At 41.9% G+C, this 22,715-nt stretch overlaps 1 protein-coding gene across 2 annotated transcripts; it reads left to right on the top strand.

Moving 5' to 3' along the window:
- The first annotated feature begins 647 nt into the window (after positions 1-647).
- LOC117404299 (B-cell receptor-associated protein 31-like) lies at positions 648-21,821 on the top strand. Of its 2 annotated transcripts, none has more exons than XM_059017437.1 (8): positions 648-1,106; positions 4,634-4,739; positions 5,617-5,717; positions 7,254-7,398; positions 11,465-11,600; positions 13,563-13,692; positions 14,435-14,535; positions 19,467-21,821. In XM_059017437.1, exons 2-8 carry the CDS (start codon positions 4,648-4,650, stop codon positions 19,578-19,580), a joined length of 819 nt encoding a protein of 272 aa, XP_058873420.1. In that variant the 5' UTR covers positions 648-1,106; positions 4,634-4,647; the 3' UTR covers positions 19,581-21,821. The 2 variants fall into 2 exon arrangements, with proteins under 2 accessions (XP_058873420.1, XP_034770889.2); XM_034914998.2 differs by having other exon boundaries at positions 652-1,106; positions 18,195-21,821.
- The last annotated feature ends 894 nt before the right edge of the window (positions 21,822-22,715 follow it).

The following is a 22,715-nucleotide window of genomic DNA, read 5'->3' as shown; positions in this document are numbered from 1 at the left end:
GATCGCCATGGCTTTTCATTTTCTCCATTAAACACTGATCGATCGATTATTTGCCCCGTTTCCTATACAGAGGTGGATGTTGCTGATATCTTTGCCTATATTACAGTATTGTAATAAAAATAAACATTATAATATAGCAGCTGGCAATCTTCGTTATCCGAGTCATAAGGGGGGAAAAAAACGTAGAAAATGGCAACTGTCTGAATGTCCTTCTATTCTACCTCGCTTTCCTTCTCCTGGCCTCATAAACTTCGTGTACAGAAAAAGAAATGACAAAATAATCCCGATAAACTGCCCCCGTGTCTTCAAAACAATTTATATTTATATTTATATTTTTACTTTCGGCCTTGTTTTCCTGCTGGGTTGCCAGGGCAACACACTTCCCCAGGACAGGAAAATGATGTCACAAGTGGGCGGAGTTAGTACAGCGGCGCCATTTCTGGAGCCCGCAGAACAGTTTAGCTGTATACTCTCAATGCTTTTAACGTATACGAGCTTGCCCTGGCGAGATGTTTACGGACACAACCGAGCATTAATTCTCAGAAATAACATTCAAATTACTTTATATTAACGATATCGCCTGTGTATTCCAGTACTGAGTGGGCTCCACAAACGGCGCCTGTAACGGAGCACCGAACTGCATCACGGGATTGACTGTCCTATAGTCCTAGCTAACGGCTGCCTTGCCAAGTTTCCAAACCCACCAAAAAAAACGACTGTTCCCAAATCTGACCAAATATTGTGTGACCTAGGTGAAGTAAAAAACGCAAATTAAAGATAATAAAGAAAGAAGTACACATTTCATACAGTATTGTGAGTGTTTTGCGACTACAGCCCTGCCGGCGCCATTTTGGCTTCCTCCAGTCCTCGTCGAAGCCAAAAATGTCGTTTTTTTTTCTAACCCTTCTTCCAAGCGTCCGACTCGAGTTGGACCCTGAGTGTTTTAAAACTGGTCAAGGCAGACTTTAATTTAATTAATCATTGTTTCTACGCCTCGTCTGCTTCCCGTGTTTGTCAGTGAAAGGCGGACCACATCCAGGAGTCGTGAAGCTGAAGCTGAGCCGTCCAAACATTGCAATTAAAATAAAAACACTGAGAGGAAAAAGGTAACTAAACTGCAACTGGCAAATAAATAAATACTAATAAAGAGGTTGACGGTACTGTAACGTAAAAGAAAAGTGTTTTTTTGAAGGCAGTCATAATTTTAATAAATAAATGCAATATGAAGGTAAATTAAACTGCTGACAGATGTTTGGAGTTTGTTTTTGTCATTAATTCTTTTTTAAAATGATCTTTATAAAGTCGAATTAAATTGTGACGCCGGCTCTTTTTGTTTTTATTTATTATTCTGGTTTATATTTTAAATAGTTTTAACACATTTTACTATATCATTTTTTAGCCCCCCCCCAAAAAATCCACGATCATACAGTTTGAATGTCATCAATACAAATTATTATTATTATTATTATTATTATTATTATTATTATTATTTTCAATATCACCGTATTCTAGGTGTGGCTGACGTCACATGTTTACAGTATTTACAGTCAGTACAGGTAAGGTGACGTAAGTTTTTACACACGTTTGCAGTAAGTTTCATACTTAGTAATAATATTGAATTTGTAAGACTTGTCAAAAGTTAATAAAACATAAATACAGCAAAACATATATTTTTTTTTATCTGACTAATACATATTAAAGTTGTATGATGACGAGGCAAATACTGGGGTGTCTGGGTTGGTGACGTAAAACCATTAATAATAATAATAATAATAATAATAATAATAATAATAATAATAATAATAATAATAATAATAATAATATATTTGCTGCGTCACCGATGTAATAATACGGTAATAATGACATACGAACAGGTGTTTAAAAATGAACACCCTAACAAATTAGGTGTTTATTAATAATATTAATTACAAAGTAGGTCGTTTTTTTTTTTTTTTTTCTCGTTGACATTTTTCATACAAACCTGTAGTTTTTAAAATATTTCGAATGAATTCGATAGCTAACACCGTACTGTAACGCGTGTGTGCATATTTAGACCTGTATTTAACATTTGGACGAATGCATTATTATTAGGAATGGCGTTTTTTTTCTTCATTTTTTTAATTCTCCCCAAAAAATGTTGAATCCTGATCGACGATTGGTTCGTGTCTGTCAGATGACGCAACCCTTCTTGACGAGGTTGCGTAACAAACCAGCTAAATTGTGTCACGCAAGTCACGTGACACAGATAAGACTGACTGAATGACATCACCACACTGTTACAGTGGTCTGTAAACAGCTGCGGTTTCTTACGTGGAGATTGTATAGTGAAGTACGAAAGTTCGCCATTGTGTGTGTGTCTTTGTGTGTGTGTGTTTTTTTTCCAGAGGGTGAAATCACGTTGGATGAATTTGCAATGCAAAATGCTGAGCCGTTTTTACATTCTGCTGTACCTTTATTTAAGAGCTACTGTTAAAACTACCACCTATTTCTAAGCACACAACCTTCCACACTGCAGCCCAGCCCTTTCTTTATCTAACCACTGAGCTCCTCGAACCCACTGCCTTCCACACTGCAGCCCAGCGCTTTCTTTATCTAACCACTGAGCTCCTCAAACCCGCTGCCTTCCACACTGCAGCCCAGCGCTTTCTTTAACCACTGAGCTCCTCAAACCCGCTGCCTTCCACACTGCAGCCCAGCGCTTTCTTTAACCACTGAGCTCCTCAAACCCGCTGCCTTCCACACTGCAGCCCAGCGCTTTCTTTATCTAACCACTGAGCTCCTCAAACCCGCTGCCTTCTACACTGCAGCCCAGCGCTTTCTTTATCTAACCACTGAGCTCCTCAAACCCGCTGCCTTCTACACTGCAGCCCAGCGCTTTCTTTATCTAACCACTGAGCTCCTCAAACCCCCTGCCTTCCACACTGCAGCCCAGCGCTTTCTTTATCTAACCACTGAGCTCCTCAAACCCACTGCCTTCCACACTGCAGCCCAGCGCTTTCTTTATCTAACCACTGAGCTCCTCAAACCCGCTGCCTTCCACACTGCAGCCCAGCGCTTTCTTTATCTAACCACTGAGCTCCTCAAACCCACTGCCTTCCACACTGCAGCCCAGCGCTTTCTTTATCTAACCACTGAGCTCCTCAAACCCACTGCCTTCCACACTGCAGCCCAGCGCTTTCTTTATCTAACCACTGAGCTCCTCAAACCCGCTGCCTTCCACACTGCAGCCCAGCGCTTTCTTTATCTAACCACTGAGCTCCTCAAACCCGCTGCCTTCCACACTGCAGCCCAGCGCTTTCTGTCGTTCACTTCGTTCTGTTTTAGCTGTAGTTTATATTTTAAAGCAGCAGGTGGTGCCATTGGATTATAAACCCTGGGCTTTGAATTTTTTTTTTTAGTACCAGTATATATATATATATATATATATATATATATATATATATATATATATATATATATATATATAAATGAACAGCATTGAACAATATTTAAGTTGCACAGGAAAACAGGAATATGTCTTGTATCGACTCTTCTGTGTCATGTTATTGCAGGGATGGGAATCAGACTCCTATTGCACAGCAGTGTCACCCAGTCCAGGTTTTACTACCAGCTTGATCAGCCCCCAGTGTGTCTAGGAAACAAGCTCAGGTGTGTCTGATTAAACTCATAGCAAAACCAGGAACCCAATTATAATTCATTTCAAAGAATTGGCATTGATATTTTAGAGACATTAATAATAATAATAATAATAATAATAATAATAATAATGAATAAGAAGCAGCGGCTTCAATTGAAGTGAATTTGTTGCCACGGTTGTGAGAAGCTCGTTTGAACAGATTGCTGTTGATCGAAAAACCCTGAACCCCAAACCCTGAACCCCTTAGTCCCTTTTAAACAGATCATTAAAAACGGTGTTGTCACATGTCTTGAAATACGCGATGCAGGCACTAGGGGGCGCTGTGGTTTAAGCTGCGTGTGAAGCCGGTTCAGTGGTATTCACACATCCTGGGGAATGAGTGACACAAAGCTCATTAACAATGTATCTGTCATTGAGTCTCATTCATGAATTCATAATGAAGTCAAATGAGGCAACGGTTTTATCCGAAGGTCATTAAAAAACCCTGCAGGCTTTGAGAGCTCCCCTCAATGTATTATTATTATTATTATTATTATTATTATTATTATTATTATTATTATTATTATTATTATTATTATTATTATTATTAATAATAATAATAATAATAATAATAATAATATTATTATTATCAGGAGCCAGGAGTTTGAGCAGGGTTAGAAACTCACACTAGCCCTGCTGCTGCTGCTGCTGCTGCTTCACCCAGTCCTGGGGTTCAGAGCTCCCCTCAATGAAGTCTAGTATTATTATTATTAATATTGAAATGATCAGGAGCCAGGAGTTTGAGCAGGGTTACAAACTCACACTAGCCCTGCTGCGTTCCGTCCCTGATGGTGTTTGACAGTTTAAAACGGATTACACAAAAGGTTGACATTTTAAACTCTATTAAGCACGGATTTTACTTCTTTATTTGAAGAATAAAGTGACTGGCTTCCCCCCCTCCCTTCTCCCACTCTCCCTCTCTCCCCTCTCCCCCTCTCCCTCTCTCCCTCTCTGCAGCCGTTTCAGTGAAGATGAGTCTGCAGTGGACGGCCGTTGCTGCTTTTCTGTATGGGGAGGTGTTTGCTGTGCTTTTGCTCTGCGTTCCCTTCATCTCACCAACCAGGTAGGAACGAGCTCACAGGGTCCCTCAAAACTAAGGGGTCTCAAGTGCAGGGTTAGAAACTCACACTAGCCCTGCTGCTGCTGCTGCTGCACCCAGTCCTGGGGTTCAGAGCTCCCCTCAATGAAGTCTAGTATTATTATTATTGAAATGATCAGGAACCAGGAGTTTGAGCAGGGTTAGAAACTCACACTAGCCCTGCTGCTGCTGCTGCACCCAGTCCTGGGGTTCAGAGCTCCCCTCAATGAAGTCTAGTATTATTATTATTAATATTGAAATGATCAGAAGCCAGGAGTTTGAGCAGGGTTACAAACTCACACCAGCCCTGCTGCTGCTGCACCCAGTCCTGGGGTTCAGAGCTCCCCTCAATGAAGTTTCTTTCAGTGTTTCTATTTAAGATGCTGAGAAAGACTTCTAGTGGAAACGTTTGTCATTGAATTTATGAAGTTTCTTTCAGTGTTTCTATTGAAGACGCTGAGAAAGACTTCTAGTGGAAACGTTTGTCATTGAATTTATGAAGTTTCTTTCAGTGTTTCTATTGAAGACGCTGAGAAAGTCTTCTAGTGGAAACGTTTGTCATTGAATTTATGAAGTTTCTTTCAGTGTTTCTATTGAAGACGCTGAGAAAGACTTCTAGTGGAAACGTTTGTCATTGAATTTATGAAGTTTCTTTCAGTGTTTCTATTGAAGACGCTGAGAAAGTCTTCTAGTGGAAACGTTTGTCATTGAATTTATGAAGTTTCTTTCAGTGTTTCTATTGAAGACGCTGAGAAAGTCTTCTAGTGGAAACGTTTGCCGTTGGATGTATGAAGTTTCTCGGGGTGTCTGTGAATGAAACAGCGCTGTGTGACACTCCTTGGCTGCTGTTGTCTCTCGGCAGATGGAATCGAGTCTTCAAGTCTCGTCTGGTGAAGATGGTCATGGCTTATGGCAATGCCTACTTCGTCGTTCTTATCGTAATACTGGTCTTCCTGCTTATGGGTGAGTGGAGACCTCTTCTGAGGAGATTGAGTAGCTACAGGCATGTCGCTGAAAGTTTAAAATCCCTTTTTCTTACCTCCTAAGACTGGCAAAGTTATTACTGGCCCTATCCTTAAAGGAGTGCGAAGGAAGGGTTTAAATTCCATACTTAATAGCGTTCGGTGTGCAAATCTAGTACATGTTTACAGTTAAATAATCGGGCAGAAAAATACACAGCTGTGGCCAAAGGTTTTGCATCCTCCCCCTCTAGAATGAACTCCCTCAGCTTCATAGAGTCCAATGAAAGCTGCTGAATAATGTTCCCTTGTTAACATATTGAATTCCACACCCTCTATATAGAATGAACTCACTCAGCTTCATAGAGTCCAATGAAAGCTGCTGAATAATGTTCCCTTGTTAACATATTGAATTCCACACCCTCTATATAGAATGAACTCCCTCAGCTTCATAGAGTCCAATGAAAGCTGCTGAATAATGTTCCCTTGTTAACATATTGAATCACACACCCTCTATATAGAATGAACTCCCTCAGCTTCATAGAGTCCAATGAAAGCTGCTGAATAATGTTCCCTTGTTAACATATTGAATCACACCCCCTCTATATAGAATGAACTCCCTCAGCTTCATAGAGTCCAATGAAAGCTGCTGAATAATGTTCCCTTGTTAACATATTGAATTACACCTCCTCTATATAGAATGAACTCCCTCAGCTTCATAGAGTCCAATGAAAGCTGCTGAATAATGTTCCCTTGTTAACATATTGAATTGCACACCCTCTATATAGAATGAACTCCCTCAGCTTCATAGAGTCCAATGAAAGCTGCTGAATAATGTTCCCTTGTTAACATATTGAATTCCACACCGCTTTGGAGTTTTCCATAGACTTGAAATGAAAAACTGACAAATTTGAAAAATGTGACATTTCGAAATCTAACATGAAATACTACTGTACTGCTATTACGGCTTCCGGTAGACTTTTTTTATTTTTTTATTTGCGATATCATTTTGTAGTTCATTTGATTTACATGATGTTAAATAAAAGATCGAATTCTATCTTAATGGTGACTCAATCCTACAATTCTAGGTCATGCAAAACCCTTGGCTGTAGTTAATAATCTTAGATTGCAAGGAGGTAACACTCAGAGGTGCGTTGAACAGACTCCATTATGACTGGTGGCATCTCTATCTATCTCTCTCTCTCTCGCTCTCTCTCGCACACGCTCTCTCTATCTATCTCTCTCTCTCACTCTCGCTTGCGCTCTCTATCTATCTCTCGCTCTCTCTCGCTCACGCTCTCTCTCTCTCTCTATCTATCTTTCTCTCTCTCTCTCGCTCTCGCTCTCTCTCGCTTGCGCTCTCTATCTCTCGCTGTCTCGCTCTCTCTCGCTTGCGCTCTCTCTCTCTCTCGCTGTCTCGCTCTCTCTCGCTTGCGCTCTCTCTATCTCTCGCTGTCTCGCTCTCTCTCGCTTGCGCTCTCTCTATCTCTCGCTCTCTCGCTCACCCTCTCTCTCTCTCTCTCTCGCTCCCCCCCCCCAGATGCGTGTCGTGAGGTGCGCAAGTACAGCGTCACGGAAAAGGTGGACCTAATCAACAACCCGGTGGCCGTGGAGCACATTCACATGAAGCTGTTCAGAGCTCAGAGGAACCTTTACATCGCCGGCTTTGCCCTCCTGTTGTGGTTGTGAGTACATTGCAGTACTCAAACTGTCTCTACACGAGTTACATTAAAAAAAAACAAAAAAAAAAAACCTAACATGCCGCTGGCTTCTCTGTACGTCCCTGCTGTTGCGTTTTCTGTCTTCTGTGTGGCGCAGGTCACTGGTGTCGATCGTGCAGAGTGAAACACTTCTAGTGGAAACGTTTGCCGTTGAATTTATGAAGTTTCTTTCAGTGTTTCTATTGAAGATGCTGAGAAAGACTTCTAGTGGAAACGTTTGCCGTTGAATTTATGAAGTTTCTTTCAGTGTTTCTATTGAAGATGCTGAGAAAGACTTCTAGTGGAAACGTTTGCCGTTGAATTTATGAAGTTTCTTTCAGTGTTTCTATTGAAGACACTGAGAAAGACTTCTAGTGGAAACGTTTGCCGTTGAATTTATGAAGTTTCTTTCAGTGTTTCTATTGAAGACGCTGAGAAAGACTTCTAGTGGAAACGTTTGCCGTTGAATTTGTGAAGTTTCTTTCAGTGTTTCTATTGAAGACGCTGATAAAGACTTCTAGTGGCAACACTTGCCGTTGAATTTATGAAGTTTCTTTCAGTGTTTCTATTGAAGATGCTGAGAAAGACTTCTAGTGGAAACGTTTGCCGTTGAATTTATGAAGTTTCTTTCAGTGTTTCTATTGAAGACACTGAGAAAGACTTCTAGTGGAAACGTTTGCCGTTGAATTTATGAAGTTTCTTTCAGTGTTTCTATTGAAGACGCTGAGAAAGACTTCTAGTGGAAACGTTTGCCGTTGAATTTATGAAGTTTCTTTCAGTGTTTCTATTGAAGACGCTGAGAAAGACTTCTAGTGGAAACGTTTGCCGTTGAATTTGTGAAGTTTCTTTCAGTGTTTCTATTGAAGACGCTGATAAAGACTTCTAGTGGCAACACTTGCCGTTGAATTTATGAAGTTTCTTTCAGTGTTTCTATTGAAGACGCTGAGAAAGACTTCTAGTGGAAACGTTTGCCGTTGAATTTGTGAAGTTTCTTTCAGTGTTTCTATTGAAGACGCTGATAAAGACTTCTAGTGGCAACACTTGCCGTTGAATTTATGAAGTTTCTTTCAGTGTTTCTATTGAAGACGCTGAGAAAGACTTCTAGTGGAAACGTTTGCCGTTGAATTTATGAAGTTTCTTTCAGTGTTTCTATTGAAGACGCTGAGAAAGACTTCTAGTGGAAACGTTTGCCGTTGAATTTATGAAGTTTCTTTCAGTGTTTCTATTGAAGACGCTGAGAAAGACTTCTAGTGGAAACATTTGCCATTGAATTTATGAAGTTTCTTTCAGTGTTTCTATTGAAGACGCTGAGAAAGACTTCTAGTGGAAACGTTTGCCGTTGAATTTATGACGTTTCTTTTAGTGTTTCTATTGAAGGCGCTGAGAAAGACTTCTAGTGGAAACGTTTGCCGTTGAATTTATGAAGTTTCTTTCAGTGTTTCTAATCCTCAAATCTAAACATTTAGGAAATAAACCAGAATCCGTCATTCCTTTTCAGTAATTGTTTTTACCACTGAATGCATTTTCAATCAATGTTTTCTTCCTGTATTCCAATAGTTCTCCCAGCACTAAACAATATGAAACAAAACCTTTTCTTTTAAAATGAGAAAGAAACGCATGCGCTATGACTGGGTGCCTCAGACAGCTGAGGAGAACACACAAGAGACCGAAGTACGTAGATTGACGTTGTTATCCCGACACAGGCGCACAGGATTTTAATTAATAAACACAAACACAAAAAGTAAACAATAATTTCATGTGACGCTACCAGCAATGGTATCGCACAGAGGACGGTACAAGACTCTACAAATAAAACACAATACAACAAACGATAAATCAGAGGTGCCTTGGAAACGGCAGGCCTCATAGGGATTGCCATGTTTTTATAATGACCCTCCGCTGAGACACACCCACCCGATTTCAGCTGCTGTTTCACAAAGGCAGGTAGTGGTCCCAAAACGGAGAGTGATCACGATTCAAAAATTCAATTAATGGACACAAATCCATATGTTTGCAACAGTTCATCTCAAATATACAAATGTACACAGTTCCCCATGTGCAGGGGCTTATACCCTGTCACAAGGTGTCTGGTCTAATTTTTACAAACAACAATGTTTAATTCACTCCTAGGCTTATTCTAGAACTGCGGTATTTCTTGTACTTTTACAGCAAGGCTTACTACTCAGGGCTGCAATCTTTCCTGAAGTTCAGCTTGTGCAGTGAACTGGAAACAGAGTGCAGATTTTCTCCATACAGGGGTTAAAGCTGGGAATGTCTATTTATATCCCGTATCGTAAATGTTGCTGGTTGAGAAACGGGGGGAGGGGTGGGAGAGAGGGGCACGGTGCTGTACGTCTGCAGCTGTCTCTCTTGAAACTAGATCTCGAATGCATATCATGCGTTGATTGAGAGATGGTAATAAGACTCCCATTGCACAGCAGCTTCACCCAGGCCAGGTTTACTACCAGTTTGATCAGTGTGTCTAGCTAACAAGTTCAGGTGAGTCTGATTATTAAACTCATAGTGAAACCAGGACTGGATCACACCGCTGTGCAGCGGGAGTCTTATTCCCATCCCTGCTTGTATTAAAACCTGGAATGGGAGCAAGGATTTAATAGTTTATAAAGGGGACTTAAAATAAAACTACTAAAACCTTTACTGGATATTTTTTTAATGTCCTCCCTTGACACAGACGTTGATTTAAGGCACATACGTGTTCATGTTAACGTTAATAAAAATAGCAGACCAACTGCTGACCTTGCTGTTGACTGCAGATTAGTGAGCCTGATTTATGAATTGGAAGCTGTCTTGTAATGCATAAGGTTAGGATCTGGGCAGAAGATAGACCGTCTGTGATCCGGTCAGGAAAACTGTTAAGAACGGGGATTTGATATCGGTAGTCACTTTACGTTTTATAAACATTCATTTTACAAGCTGTCTGGCACTGCTTTAGGTTGAAGAAATCACTGTTTGCAAGCCTTGCTTTAACAGACTTGTCCTGTTCTGTCCTGTTAAGAGCCCGAGTTTACTGTTTTTGACCCCCTAATAAGCCTGTGTGAACGAGGTCCATCTTACAGGATCGGATATTCTGCTGCAGTTGCTAATGTATTTTAACCTATAGTCTGAACCATGCTTGTGAAGTGCATGCTTGCAAGCAGTCGCAGAAATTCATCAATCAATCAGTCTTTATTTTGTATAGCGCCTCTCATAGCGGACCACCATCACAAAACTCTTTACAAGATGCAGTAACAACAAGGAAATCCATAATACTTTAAATACAGAGAAATGCATCATACATGATATACATTTAAAAACAATGCATGATACATGAAATAGTAGCAGCAGCAGCTAATAGCAGATATCAGGATTAAAGAGCATGGAAAGCGAGAGAGAACAGGTGGTGTCTTGAGAGTTGATCCTAGGTTCTAGTGGCTGAAGTACAGGCTAGATGATTCAGAGTGCCAACCAGCACCCTCTAATGCATAGCATTAGAAAACTTTGCAATCAGTCTGGGTTCTGCCTGCAGTTAGTCAAACACTGTGTTTCAAACAGCAGAAAAACAACATGAAATTCGAATCGCTGGCTCATATCAGTGATTCAGAGCACACGGTCGACGGAATGTCACTTTTTGGGATACAGCTGTGTTGTGTTATTCTCCGGCCTTACAGGTGGCATCCAGTAAGTTTTAACCATTTCTTTTGATGTATGTATTAATGTAAGTGGGATAAACAGACATCAGGCATGGAAATAAGACTCCTATTGCACAGCAGTGTAATCCATTCCAGGTTTTACTACCAGCTTGATCAGCCCCCAGTGTGTCTAGCTAACAAGCTCAGGTGTGTCTGATTATTAAACTCACAGTGAAACCAGGAACGGATCACACTGCTGTGGAACGGGAGTCTTGTTCCCATCCCTGAAACAGAATTTAGAAATAGTTTCAGGGAGAAGAACTCTTTTCTCAGATGTCTTCTTTCCGTCCCAGTTCTTGAGCTCGTTTTGGAATCCTTGCATTCATTCAAATGTTCTTGCGTTTGTTTTTTTGTTCCTCCAGTTTGCTCAGGCGCCTGGTCACCCTGCTCTCTCAGCAGGCCTCTATGGTGGCGTCAAACGAGGCCTTCAGGAAGCAGGCAGAGGGAGCGAGCGACGCGGCCAGGAAGTACATGGAAGAGAACGAGAGGCTTCAGGAGGCGAGTCGACCGCGTTGTTTAAAAAGATTCTTTAATCTCAGCGGGGAATATCGTGCAATGTGCTTTACCAGACCTCTCTGTGCTTTACAATGCTTCCCTATGCTTTACCAGACCTCTCTGTGCTTTACAATGCTTCCCTATGCTTTACCAGACCTCTCTGTGCTTTACAATGCTTCCCTATGCTTTACCAGACCTCTCTGTGCTTTACAATGCTTCCCTATGCTTTACCAGACCTCTCTGTGCTTTACAATGCTTCCCTATGCTTTACCAGACCTCTCTGTGCTTTACAATGCTTCCCTATGCTTTACCAGACCTCTCTGTGCTTTACAATGCTTCCCTATGCTTTACCAGACCTCTCTATGCTTTACAATGCTTCCCTATGCTTTACCAGACCTCTCTGTGCTTTACAATGCTTGCCTATGCTTTACCAGACCTCTCTGTGCTTTACAATGCTTCCCTATGCTATTCCCTTCGGACAAGATGTAAAAAACAAACAAGGTCTTATTGTAAGTGACTCCACAGCAGCAGCTGTTGATGCGTAGTTCACCTCTAGTCTGTGTAAGTCGCTCTGAATAAGAGCGTCTGCTAAACGACTAATTAATAATATATACTCCACTTTGCTTTTGCTATGGGGAAACTTGAAAAGGGTACACACAACATCACGATGCACCGAAGGAGCTAAAAATCATGCCTGGCTCTTCATGATTAAGTTGCTGATGATAATTCCTTGGCTTCTCCCACTGGTTGAGTCCAGTTTCATAAACATCAGGCTTGCCAAGACCCTGAAATCAACCTGCAGGACCTTTACTCTCGTTACAAATCCCATCCAATGCTTAACTCGGCAATTCTGCCGTTTGCAGATCTCTTTCTGCTTAGAAAGAGTCAGAACTTCCAGGAATATTGTGGATAGGATCTCTGTTGACCTAGGACAGAGGTAAAGAGAGACATCTTCACATAGAGAGTGGTGAGGGGATGGAATGGGTTACCTAGTCATGTTGTTGAAGGAGACTCTTCTTCACACAGAGAGTGGGGAGGGGATGGAATGGGTTACCTAGTCATGTTGTTGAAGGATACTCTTCTTCACACAGAGAGTGGGGAGGGGATGGAATGGGTTACCTAGTCATGTTGCTGAAGGAGACACTTCTTCACACAGAGAGTGGGGAGGGGATGGAATGGGTTACCTAGTCATGTTGTTGAAGGAGACTCTTCTTCACACAGAGAGTGGTGAGGGGATGAAATGGGTTACCTAGTCATGTTGCTGAAGGAGACACTTCTTCACACAGAGAGTGGGGAGGGGATGGAATGGGTTACCTAGTCATGTTGTTGAAGGAGACTCTTCTTCACACAGAGAGTGGGGAGGGGATGGAATGGGTTACCTAGTCATGTTGTTGAAGGATACTCTTCTTCACACAGAGAGTGGGGAGGGGATGGAATGGGTTACCTAGTCATGTTGCTGAAGGAGACACTTCTTCACACAGAGAGTGGGGAGGGGATGGAATGGGTTACCTAGTCATGTTGTTGAAGGAGACTCTTCTTCACACAGAGAGTGGTGAGGGGATGAAATGGGTTACCTAGTCATGTTGCTGAAGGAGACACTTCTTCACACAGAGAGTGGGGAGGGGATGGAATGGGTTACCTAGTCATGTTGTTGAAGGAGACTCTTCTTCACACACAGAGTGGTGAGGGGATGGAATGGGTTACCTAGTCATGTTGTTGAAGGAGACTCTTCTTCACACAGAGAGTGGTGAGGGGATGGAATGGGTTACCTAGTCATGTTGTTGAAGGAGACTCTTCTTCACACAGAGAGTGGTGAGGGGATGAAATGGGTTACCTAGAATGTGTAAAATCACACGCGTACAGCTACCTGATTTCCAAAGCAAAATATGAATTTGGTACTTTCTGGGGTTAAATAGAGCTGCCGGACTTGGACTTGACGAAGTGCATCTCATTTGTGATTTGCAGAAGCTGAAAGAAGCTGGCATTGAAGTTCCGGAGGGCGGGAGGAAGGGACCGGGTCTGGAGGAAGAGAACAACACGAAGCTGAAGGCAGAGCTCAAGAAACTGAAGGAAGAGTATGAGATTACCAAGAAAGGTACTGCTTCAACTGTTCACTTACTAAACCTCCATGCCTCAAGTCTGCCCTGGACTGGAGGGAGCCCCCTTTCTCACAGGGGGGTGAGGGAGGGAGGGAGCAGTTCAGTCTCCGTGCCTCAAGCCTGCCCTTGACTGGAGGGAGCACCCTTTCTCTTAGGGGGTAAGGGAGCAGCTCAGTCTCCATGCCTCAAGCCTGCCCTGGACTGGAGGGAGCACCCTTTCTCTTAGGGGGGTGAGGGAGGGAGGGAGCAGTTCAGTCTTTGTCTAAAGTGGTTAGAGCTGAGGGACTGGGAGGGAGGGAAGCAGTGTGGCATTGTCTAGTGGATAGAGCTGAGGGACTGGGAGGGAGGGAAGCAGTGTGGCCTTGTCTAGTGGATAGAGCTGAGGGACTGGGAGGGAGGGAAGCAGTGTGGCCTAGTCTACTGGTTAGAGCTGAGGGACTGGGAGGGAGGGAAGCAGTGTGGCCTTGTCTAGTGGATAGAGCTGAGGTACTGGGAGGGAGGGAAGCAGTGTGGCCTTGTCTAGTGGATAGAGCTGAGGGACTGGGAGGGAGGGAAGCAGTGTGGCCTTGTCTAGTGGATAGAGCTGAGGTACTGGGAGGGAGGGAAGCAGTGTGGCCTTGTCTAGTGGATAGAGCTGAGGGACTGGGAGGGAGGGAGGGAGGCAGTGTGGCCCAGTAGTTAGAGCTGAGGACCGGGAGTCAGTGAGTCTTTTATTTACCTATGCATTTATTTTTCCAGCTCTGCAGACCTCGGAGAACGACGTGAAAGCAATCAAGAAGCAGGCAGAGAACTTGACCAAAGAGTACGACAGACTGCTGGAGGAACACGCCAAGCTGCAGGTCAGTGTCTGGGTGAAGTTCTGTGTTTTCAGTCACATGAACGCATTGATTTGATCGAGCTTGGTGTTTTGAGTGTGGCGTGTACACATTACATCCTTAAGTCATGGTTTAGGGATGTCCACTTTAAAACTACATTTCCCATCATCCTCCTGCTCACTGGTAAATCCATCTCGGTTACATATCTGAGCAGGAGGATGATGGGAAATGTAGTTCTGAGAGGTCCATGTGGGTATATGTGAAGCCATCTTGAGACAGGGAATGCAATTTAAAAGTTTTAAAAAAGTGGTGAAAATGTAAAATAATTAAAACAACACACACAACTTACTTAAACAGTTATAGCACATGGGAACATGAAACCCAATAAAATAAAAAGGTCCTTATGCACCCGTTTAATAGCTGAGTCGTTTTCTCAATGCATGAAGGGTGGAGGGTTAATTCCAGGTTTTCAATTTCTTTTTAAAATCCGTTCTCAATTTTCCCATTCCCTTGTAATCAATTCCAACGCACCGTTGATCAAAATTGCAGCATTCTGTTAAAATGAGCTTCTCGACCCAACGGCAGCGAATTCACATCAATTGAAGTCGCCGTTTGCCAGTCAGTTAAGTTGGCTTCTAATGAAAGCAGTTTAGCAATCCCAAGAATTATTATTATTATTATTATTATTATTATTATTAATAATGTCTTTTAAATGATCAATTCCAATTGCTTTCGAAGGAACTGGGATTAGAAATTGATTTTAAAAAAGGAAAAATATAAATTGACCTTCACCTTGCATGGTAGTTTTAAGCTGGATTTTGAAGAGGCTGAAAAAAAAATAATTTTTTAAAGCTACTTGCTATTCGAATAACAAAGTGTTCTCAGTTAATTATTGTTAAATATTGTTAATGAGTCATTTCAGCAGATGCTATTATCCGAAGAGACTAGGGGGGGTGAACTGTGCATCATCAACTGCTGCTGCAGAGTCACTTCCAATAGGAGCTCGTCCGAATGACAGATCTTCCATTCTCACCTATCTGATATTCGATCAGGAAAGGTTCTGTTGAATGAACTATGGGGATGACGCACACCAGTGTATCTTTAGTCTTGCCTTGTTTGTCGTTTCTCCCCTCTCCTGGTTTACGAGGGGCAGATTCCTTGCTTGAGTCTAGAGAGCTGGGCTGGCTTCAGCTGGTACAGTAGCGTATGGGTTTTGAGCACGTAGCTCCTACTGATTTAGCCTTATCTAAATCAGCAGGCGTTTGAACTATTCAGTCATGGCAGTGGTTTTAGAATTCAGAGTTTGATGCATCTCCCTGTAAAGTCATTTTTTTTTTCGAAACGGAACAGGATTGGGAATTCCTGTTTCATTCCAGGTTTTATTACGAGCTTGATTAGCCACAAGCTCAGGTGCGTCTTATTAAACAAAAGCTTCAACGAGAAGAACTCTCTTCTCAGTGCCTTGCGGTTGAAACGTTTGCCATTCACTGAGCAGGCGTTATTTTAGTCTTAAGCTTAGCGCTACGAAGTGTTTAATGGATGATGTAAGAGAATGCAATTCAGAAATAGAATCTGAACTGTAATTAATCACAAATGGCATGATTACATTGTAATTTGCCCTGGCTTTGTGAATGGGGGAGGAGGGGCTGTGTGGGGTGGGGGGTGGGGGGTGGGGGGTGGGGGGGGGGGGGGGCAACAGCTGTTTTTTACTTTAAACCCATGAGATGGTCTCCAAACAGCCTTTCCAGACCATTCAAGAAGCCAGCCGTGTGCTAAATGAGGGATGAACTTTGGATAGCAATTCGATCCCGTATCAGCTGGCCTGCTTTTGCCAAATGTCAGAAAGCCTTGCTGATCAGACATGTGATTCGAGCAGTGAAATGCCTCGTACAGTCAGCCCACACCCAAGCGATTGAGCGTCCCTAGACAGAAACGGCATGTCTGCATTTTTATTTTGTGTATTTATGTCACTGGTCTAATATTGTTCCATGGTCTTACAGAAGACCTCACTTATGTCTTACGTCGCAAAGAGCTGCACAATATTATCACATAATTACTTAGGAGGTAAAACTTTATCAGTGGAAATAACTCGTCAAGCAGACTTTGTTTAAGTTTGGGGCGTGATTAAAGGTATTTGGACAAATTGGCATTCCTGTATCGTAAAAGGCTAATTGTATTTTGGAGGAGTAAGTTTACCACTCCTCAAAGGATCAGTAATTCTAATGTTAGATTCAGCTCATGGCGTTGCCTATTCAGTGGTTATTAAAAGAGGTTTTGGGACACAAGGGGTTAACTCCGCCTGCTCGGTGCAGCTGCTATATCTGTCTGTGCTGCGGTTAAGATTGGAGCCAGAATCAATTACCTTTGAGAGAAGTAAGCGGTCAGAGACTGCCTTTAGTGTCACTGTGAATCGATGCAATTTGCAGAATCCTCCTGCTTTTTATTTGAAGATTTACATGTACATGTAAATCAGGCTTGCTGAGTTTTAAGTAAACACTCCTGCAAATGTATTTAGGGTGGCCAGAGGTTTTGCATCACCCTATAGGATTAACCAATTTTGAATGAAAGTCGAAAACCTGCTGAAATAATGTCAACGTGTTGAATTATACACCCTGCTTTGTAGTTTTCCGTCTGCTTCACGTGACATTTCGAAATCAAACGTGAAATACTACTGTACTAGCATTGGGGCTTCTGGTAGAATTGACCTCAGGTAGGGATTTGAATTCACATTAAATAAAATAAAATGTCTACACGGTAAAAGATGGACCTGTTATTATAAATACCTTGTAGTTTGTGCTTTTGAGAGTAGAAGATTCGGTGATATTTGCCAATACCAAGGCTCTAAGGTCGTTAGTGTTGACTGACGAGCGGTGATTAATTGAGTCGCTCTTATCTGAACACACCCTTGATTACTGCGCCAGCAAACACAGAAATTCCAGGCAATGCCACGTGTGCGCTATCAAAAGCACTTACCCGCTGAGGAACCCCCTCCTCGTTAATCTCTACAGAGTTCTAAAGCCTCACTCTTTCCCTACTGGAGCATGTGTAGATATATGTAGCCTGTCTGTCTGTCTGCCTGCCTGCCTGCCTGTCTGTCTGCCTAGGGGACTCTTTTTAACCTGAAAAAAGAAACAAGGACCAGAGGTCACAAATGGAGATTAGATAAAGGGGCATTCAGAACAGAAAATAGGAGGCACTTTTTTACACAGAGAATTGTGAGGGTCTGGAACCAACTCCCCAGTAATGATGTTGAAGGTGACACCCTGGGATCCTTCAAGAAGCTGCTTGATGAGATTCTGGGATCAATAAGCTACTAACAACCAAACGAGCAAGATGGGCCGAATGGGGCCTCCTCTCGTTTGTAAACGTTCCTATGCTATCAGTCCTTATCTCACGTGTGTGTTTTAAGAAGAAACAGTTTGGAAGACATTGAAACACCTGCAATGCATTGGGGTTAGACTATAATGACAGTTATCAGTTATCTCAGTTGTATCTTCAGAGCCAGACAGTTTGTCATTTGCTAATAACTGTTCAGTACAGTATTTGAGACGCACATGAATGGGTTAGTGTTCCCTGCTCTGTAACATGTTGTGGATTTGTATTGGGTTAACGGCAGGTACAGTAATTCACTGCTGAGTATTAAGAATTTTTATTGATCTGTTTTCTGTGTTGTCTTTCGACAGGCTCAGGGGGGGACTCCAAGAGTTAAGAAGGACGACTAAACGGACTTTCGATTTGGATGTGGGGGGTCCCACGATCACTGTAACCCCCCCCAAAAAAACCTTGCAATCGCATCAGTAAAACAACACACAGATGTTTTACAAAAATGCTTTGTTCTGAAACCTGCCTGTTAGTCCATACAGTCATGAATATTTTTTTTACAACTCCTCAAGTATTGGGACAGAAGTACAGACTCCTTACTTCCTAAATACCTGGGTATCTCTGAATAGATCACCGTCTCCTCTTTAAAAATATGCTCAATATTTTAATCGGAGTTATCCGGCAACAAACTCCCCGTCCCCAGCTGTGCTGTCTTTCCTAGAGAAAGGGGAACATTTCGAGGGACCGTTCTACTTGCGAGACGTCTCGCTCGTTCAAATACTGAGCTTATTTTTAGAGGAGACGGTTATCTATTCAGAGCTACCCGGGTGTTTAGTAAGCAAGGGGTCTGAGTGAGGAAACGTGGGCACTACAGTCCCCAGCCCTAGTCTTGCTGTAAATTGTGGTGTTTTGTCAAAAAAACAAAAGAAAAGATCTTTTGATCTTGTTATGCATCATACAGATAGCTCGGCAGGAACCCTCGCATGCATCACGATGTGCATCGTATCGCCGGTAAAGCAAAATAATTATATGTATCGGGGCTAGCAAATGGATTTGTGATACATACAGTTACTAATATATACTGAACAGGTGGATGTGTTAATTGTCCTTCATACCCACCCCAATCCCTAATTTGTGGTTCTATTAAAAATATGCACTGGTTACGTTAACAGACGGTTGTATTAATGTAATCCAATCAGCTGTGTGATTTTTCTCCTCTGTATGGGTTTAACATTGTCTTGTCTCGTTGGAGCAACGCAACTCGGAACCATTTGGAGTAACTGCAAACAGTATACAGACTTCCCCTTTTTGTGATGTTATTTTTTATTTAGCTTAAGACTTGTGCCTGTCTTACAGCGCCACCCCCTGGTATGATGATGTAATGACAGCTGGAATTTTTTTTTTTTTTTAAATCTGCACTTGCTGAGTAAGGTGTAAAACTATGTTTTATGATAGTAAATGTTTGAATTTTTTTTATTTTGGTGGGAATAGCGGTTTATAATTCAGTTATGTTGGAAAATAAACTGTTGAATTTGTATTGGTATTTTGACATTTCATTTATATGCTAGTGGAACCTGTAATCATTTCAGCGTTTTAATAAATCATATTTTTTATTCTTTGCAACGCTGACAAAGGCATTGGTCGTCTCGTTTGGTCATCGTAAGAACATGAAGAAACGAACATTCAGAAGTGATGGAGGAGAGAATCGCATTGAGCCTATCGGAGCTTGTCCGGTTCTTATTAGATGATTGATCTCAAAACTTTGTCAAGTCAGAAAGAATCCAAGTGATTCAGCATCAACAACGTAGCCCTTTCTATACCCTCACCACACACTGTAAAAAATAAATAAAATTAAATCAAAAAAAGAAATGTCTCTTACCCTACGTCTTAAGCCTGTCTCTGACTTAACTAGCGATGTGCTTAAAATTCGCTACGATTAACTTTGAAGACTTTGATTTATATATCGTTCACGATGAATAGGTTATGGAAAAGCCTTTGTGCTTAGCAAGTAGCTGGCAATGCATTGTATTTTTGTTTGCAACTGTAAGTCGCCCAGCCTGGATAAGGGCGTCTGCTAAGAAATAAATAAATAATAATAATAATAATTGCAGTCTAGAATACCTTTCTCACAGTTGGGGTAGTGGAACGTAGTATCTTAGTTTTCACCTCCCTTTTTGAAGGTCTAATCCATGGATAGTTCATTTGAAATAGGATATGCCATCCTTACCAAGTCTTTTAAGGTCGGTCTGTCTGTCTGCATTGCCCCTGTCTCTGTCTGTCTGTCTGTCTGCATTGCCATTGTAGTGCGTCTGTCTGTCTGTCTGTGTCTGTCTGTCTGTTTGCATTGCCATTGTAGTGCGTCTGTCTGTCTGTCTGTCTGCATTCCCATTGTAGTGCCACTGTCTGTCTGCATTGCCATTGCAGTGCCTCTGTCTGTCTGTCTGTCTGTCTGTCTGTCTGTCTGCATTGCCATTGCAGTGCCTCTGTCTGTCTGTCTGCATTGCCATTGCAGTGCCTCTGTCTGTCTGTCTGTCTGCATTGCCATTGCAGTGCCTCTGTCTGTCTGTCTGCATTGCCATTGCAGTGCCTCTGTCTGTCTGTCTGTCTGTCTGTCTGCATTGCCATTGCAGTGCCTCTGTCTGTCTGTCTGTCTGCATTGCCATTGCAGTGCCTCTGTCTGTCTGTCTGCATTGCCATTGCAGTGCCTCTGTCTGTCTGTCTGTCTGTCTGTCTGTCTGCATTGCCATTGCAGTGCCTCTGTCTGTCTGTCTGTCTGTCTGCATTGCCACTGCAGTGCCTCTGTCTGTCTGTCTGTCTGTCTGCATTGCCATTGCAGTGCCTCTGTCTGTCTGTCTGTCTGTCTGCATTGCCATTGCAGTGCCTCTGTCTGTCTGTCTGCCTGCATTGCCATTGCAGTGCCCCTGTCCTTCTGTCTGTCTGTCTGTCTGCCTGTGTTAATAAAATCTTCTATAATTCAGAACCATTTCCACCACTCGCCTCATCATTGCACAATTTCTAACACATGCCACTTTTTTTAAAAAAAAAAACCCAGAAAGGTACAACACTGCAGCAAGCCTAACCAGAGTCTCCTAAACCGTCTTTGCCAGATCTCACGATTCCAGGAACTTCTCTCTGTGCTTTACGGGTTTCATTAAGGGCGCTTGGATCCAATCCCAAAGATGCCTGCTTTCATATCTCTTAGCAGGCAAAATTGAATACGGGGGCAATCTGTCGTGAAATCCAGTACTTGGTTGTGAGATTTCAGAGTCAGGAAATTCAATAAAGTAGGGATCTGCTAAGAAATAAATAAATTAATAATAATAATAATAATAATAATAATAGGGATCATCACACTCCTACACTGTTTACAGTGCTTTCAAAACATTGTAGTATAGAGAACTGAAATTGAAGCTCTCGATACTACAGCTATAGGCAACAGTTTTGCATAAAACATTATGAACGTGATTTTTGATCTTAATTGATCTTTAACGTCATGTAATCCAAGGAACTACCGAACAATATCACAAAAAAAAGCCGTAACAGTAGTACAGTATTTCATGTTAGATTTAGAAATGTTTTCATTTGTGTCAGTTTTTCGTTAAGTATATAAATAGCAATGCACCTGTTCAGTCATGTCTTGACAACACACTGTAGAGTCAACGATTGCTTTGCTGTAACTAGATGGGGCTCATTTCATAGTTTCTTGTTCTGTGCTGGGCTGGTAGAACAGAGGGAGGCTGTTAAGAGAGTATAAGAGCCTCCCTTTCTCTTTCTAGACTTCAAAAGTGGTATATAGCTTAATGTCTTTTTATGAAGCAACATTTTCAGTTTTTGCAATCTTTTTTCTTGCATTCAGAAAATGGTTTAGTGTAAAACAAAACTGAGTTTGTTTTTTTAAACTGTGAGATGTGATAACGTGAAAGTACATGTTTAGTTTGAATGCTGCCTTGTTTGACAGCGTTGTGCAACTTGAAAATAAAATAAATTTGCAAACCACGATGCTCAGCTCTGGGTTGTTTTGTGATCGTCTTGATGCAACAGTTTTTGTGTGTGCAAATGTGTTTGAACACCTCGAGATCTGTCATTGATCTCCTTTATATACCTGCCTCTGGGTGTGAGAATTTCAATTTCTGCTCAGTAATCAGTGATACAGAAACACTAGGCTCTCGTGTGTGAAAACGTCAGACCGCTTTGTGCTTCAATCAGGCATCTTAAACAGCTTCTAAAAAGTCTTGTGCGTTTTACCATCTGTGACTGTGTGTTCTTTTTGTCTTACCATTTTAAGCCTGTGTAGCCTATTAAAAATCATCAATTAAATTAGACACTCGCTAAATATTTTTTCAGTTCCAGTGGTTGGATTTCACATGCACAACAAATCAAAACTACAGAAGCAATGGGGTGCTGTAATAAATTTTGCACACTGCTGTATAATGCATGTATTCATATCCTCTTACGCGCCCACCAAGAGATTGTGAGAAGTGTTAATTCATGCAGGAATGCAGCATTTATTACAAAAGGAACGTGGAAGGAATCTGGGTAATTAAGCCCACGTGAATGAACAGGGGGCTGAATTCAAAACGGAATGACTTCAGAACTCCGAGGAAATGCAGAAGATATTCAAGGTGCTATTCCTGTGGGATTCAGCAGGAATTCATTAGGAATTTGCCACAGCACCCCTTTTTTCTGCCGTGATAATCTGTCATTGTGGTTTGTGGGGTGATGACGTACATGGGGTTTAATTTTGGCAGTTTTCTCAGCTGCTTGTACAGTACAGATTAGATTCATAGCCGTGTCACCCAGAGGACAAAGGCTAAATACAGCAAAGAAATGCTGAGTGCAGTCTTAATATGGCAGACCGCATTGCACTGAAAACCTCAGCGCCA

Source organism: Acipenser ruthenus, chromosome 56 (assembly GCF_902713425.1).
Source record: "Acipenser ruthenus chromosome 56, fAciRut3.2 maternal haplotype, whole genome shotgun sequence".
NCBI lineage: Eukaryota > Metazoa > Chordata > Actinopteri > Acipenseriformes > Acipenseridae > Acipenser > Acipenser ruthenus.
The sequence above is the reverse complement of the archived record's forward strand: the minus strand, read 5'-3'. Positions and strand labels throughout refer to the sequence as shown.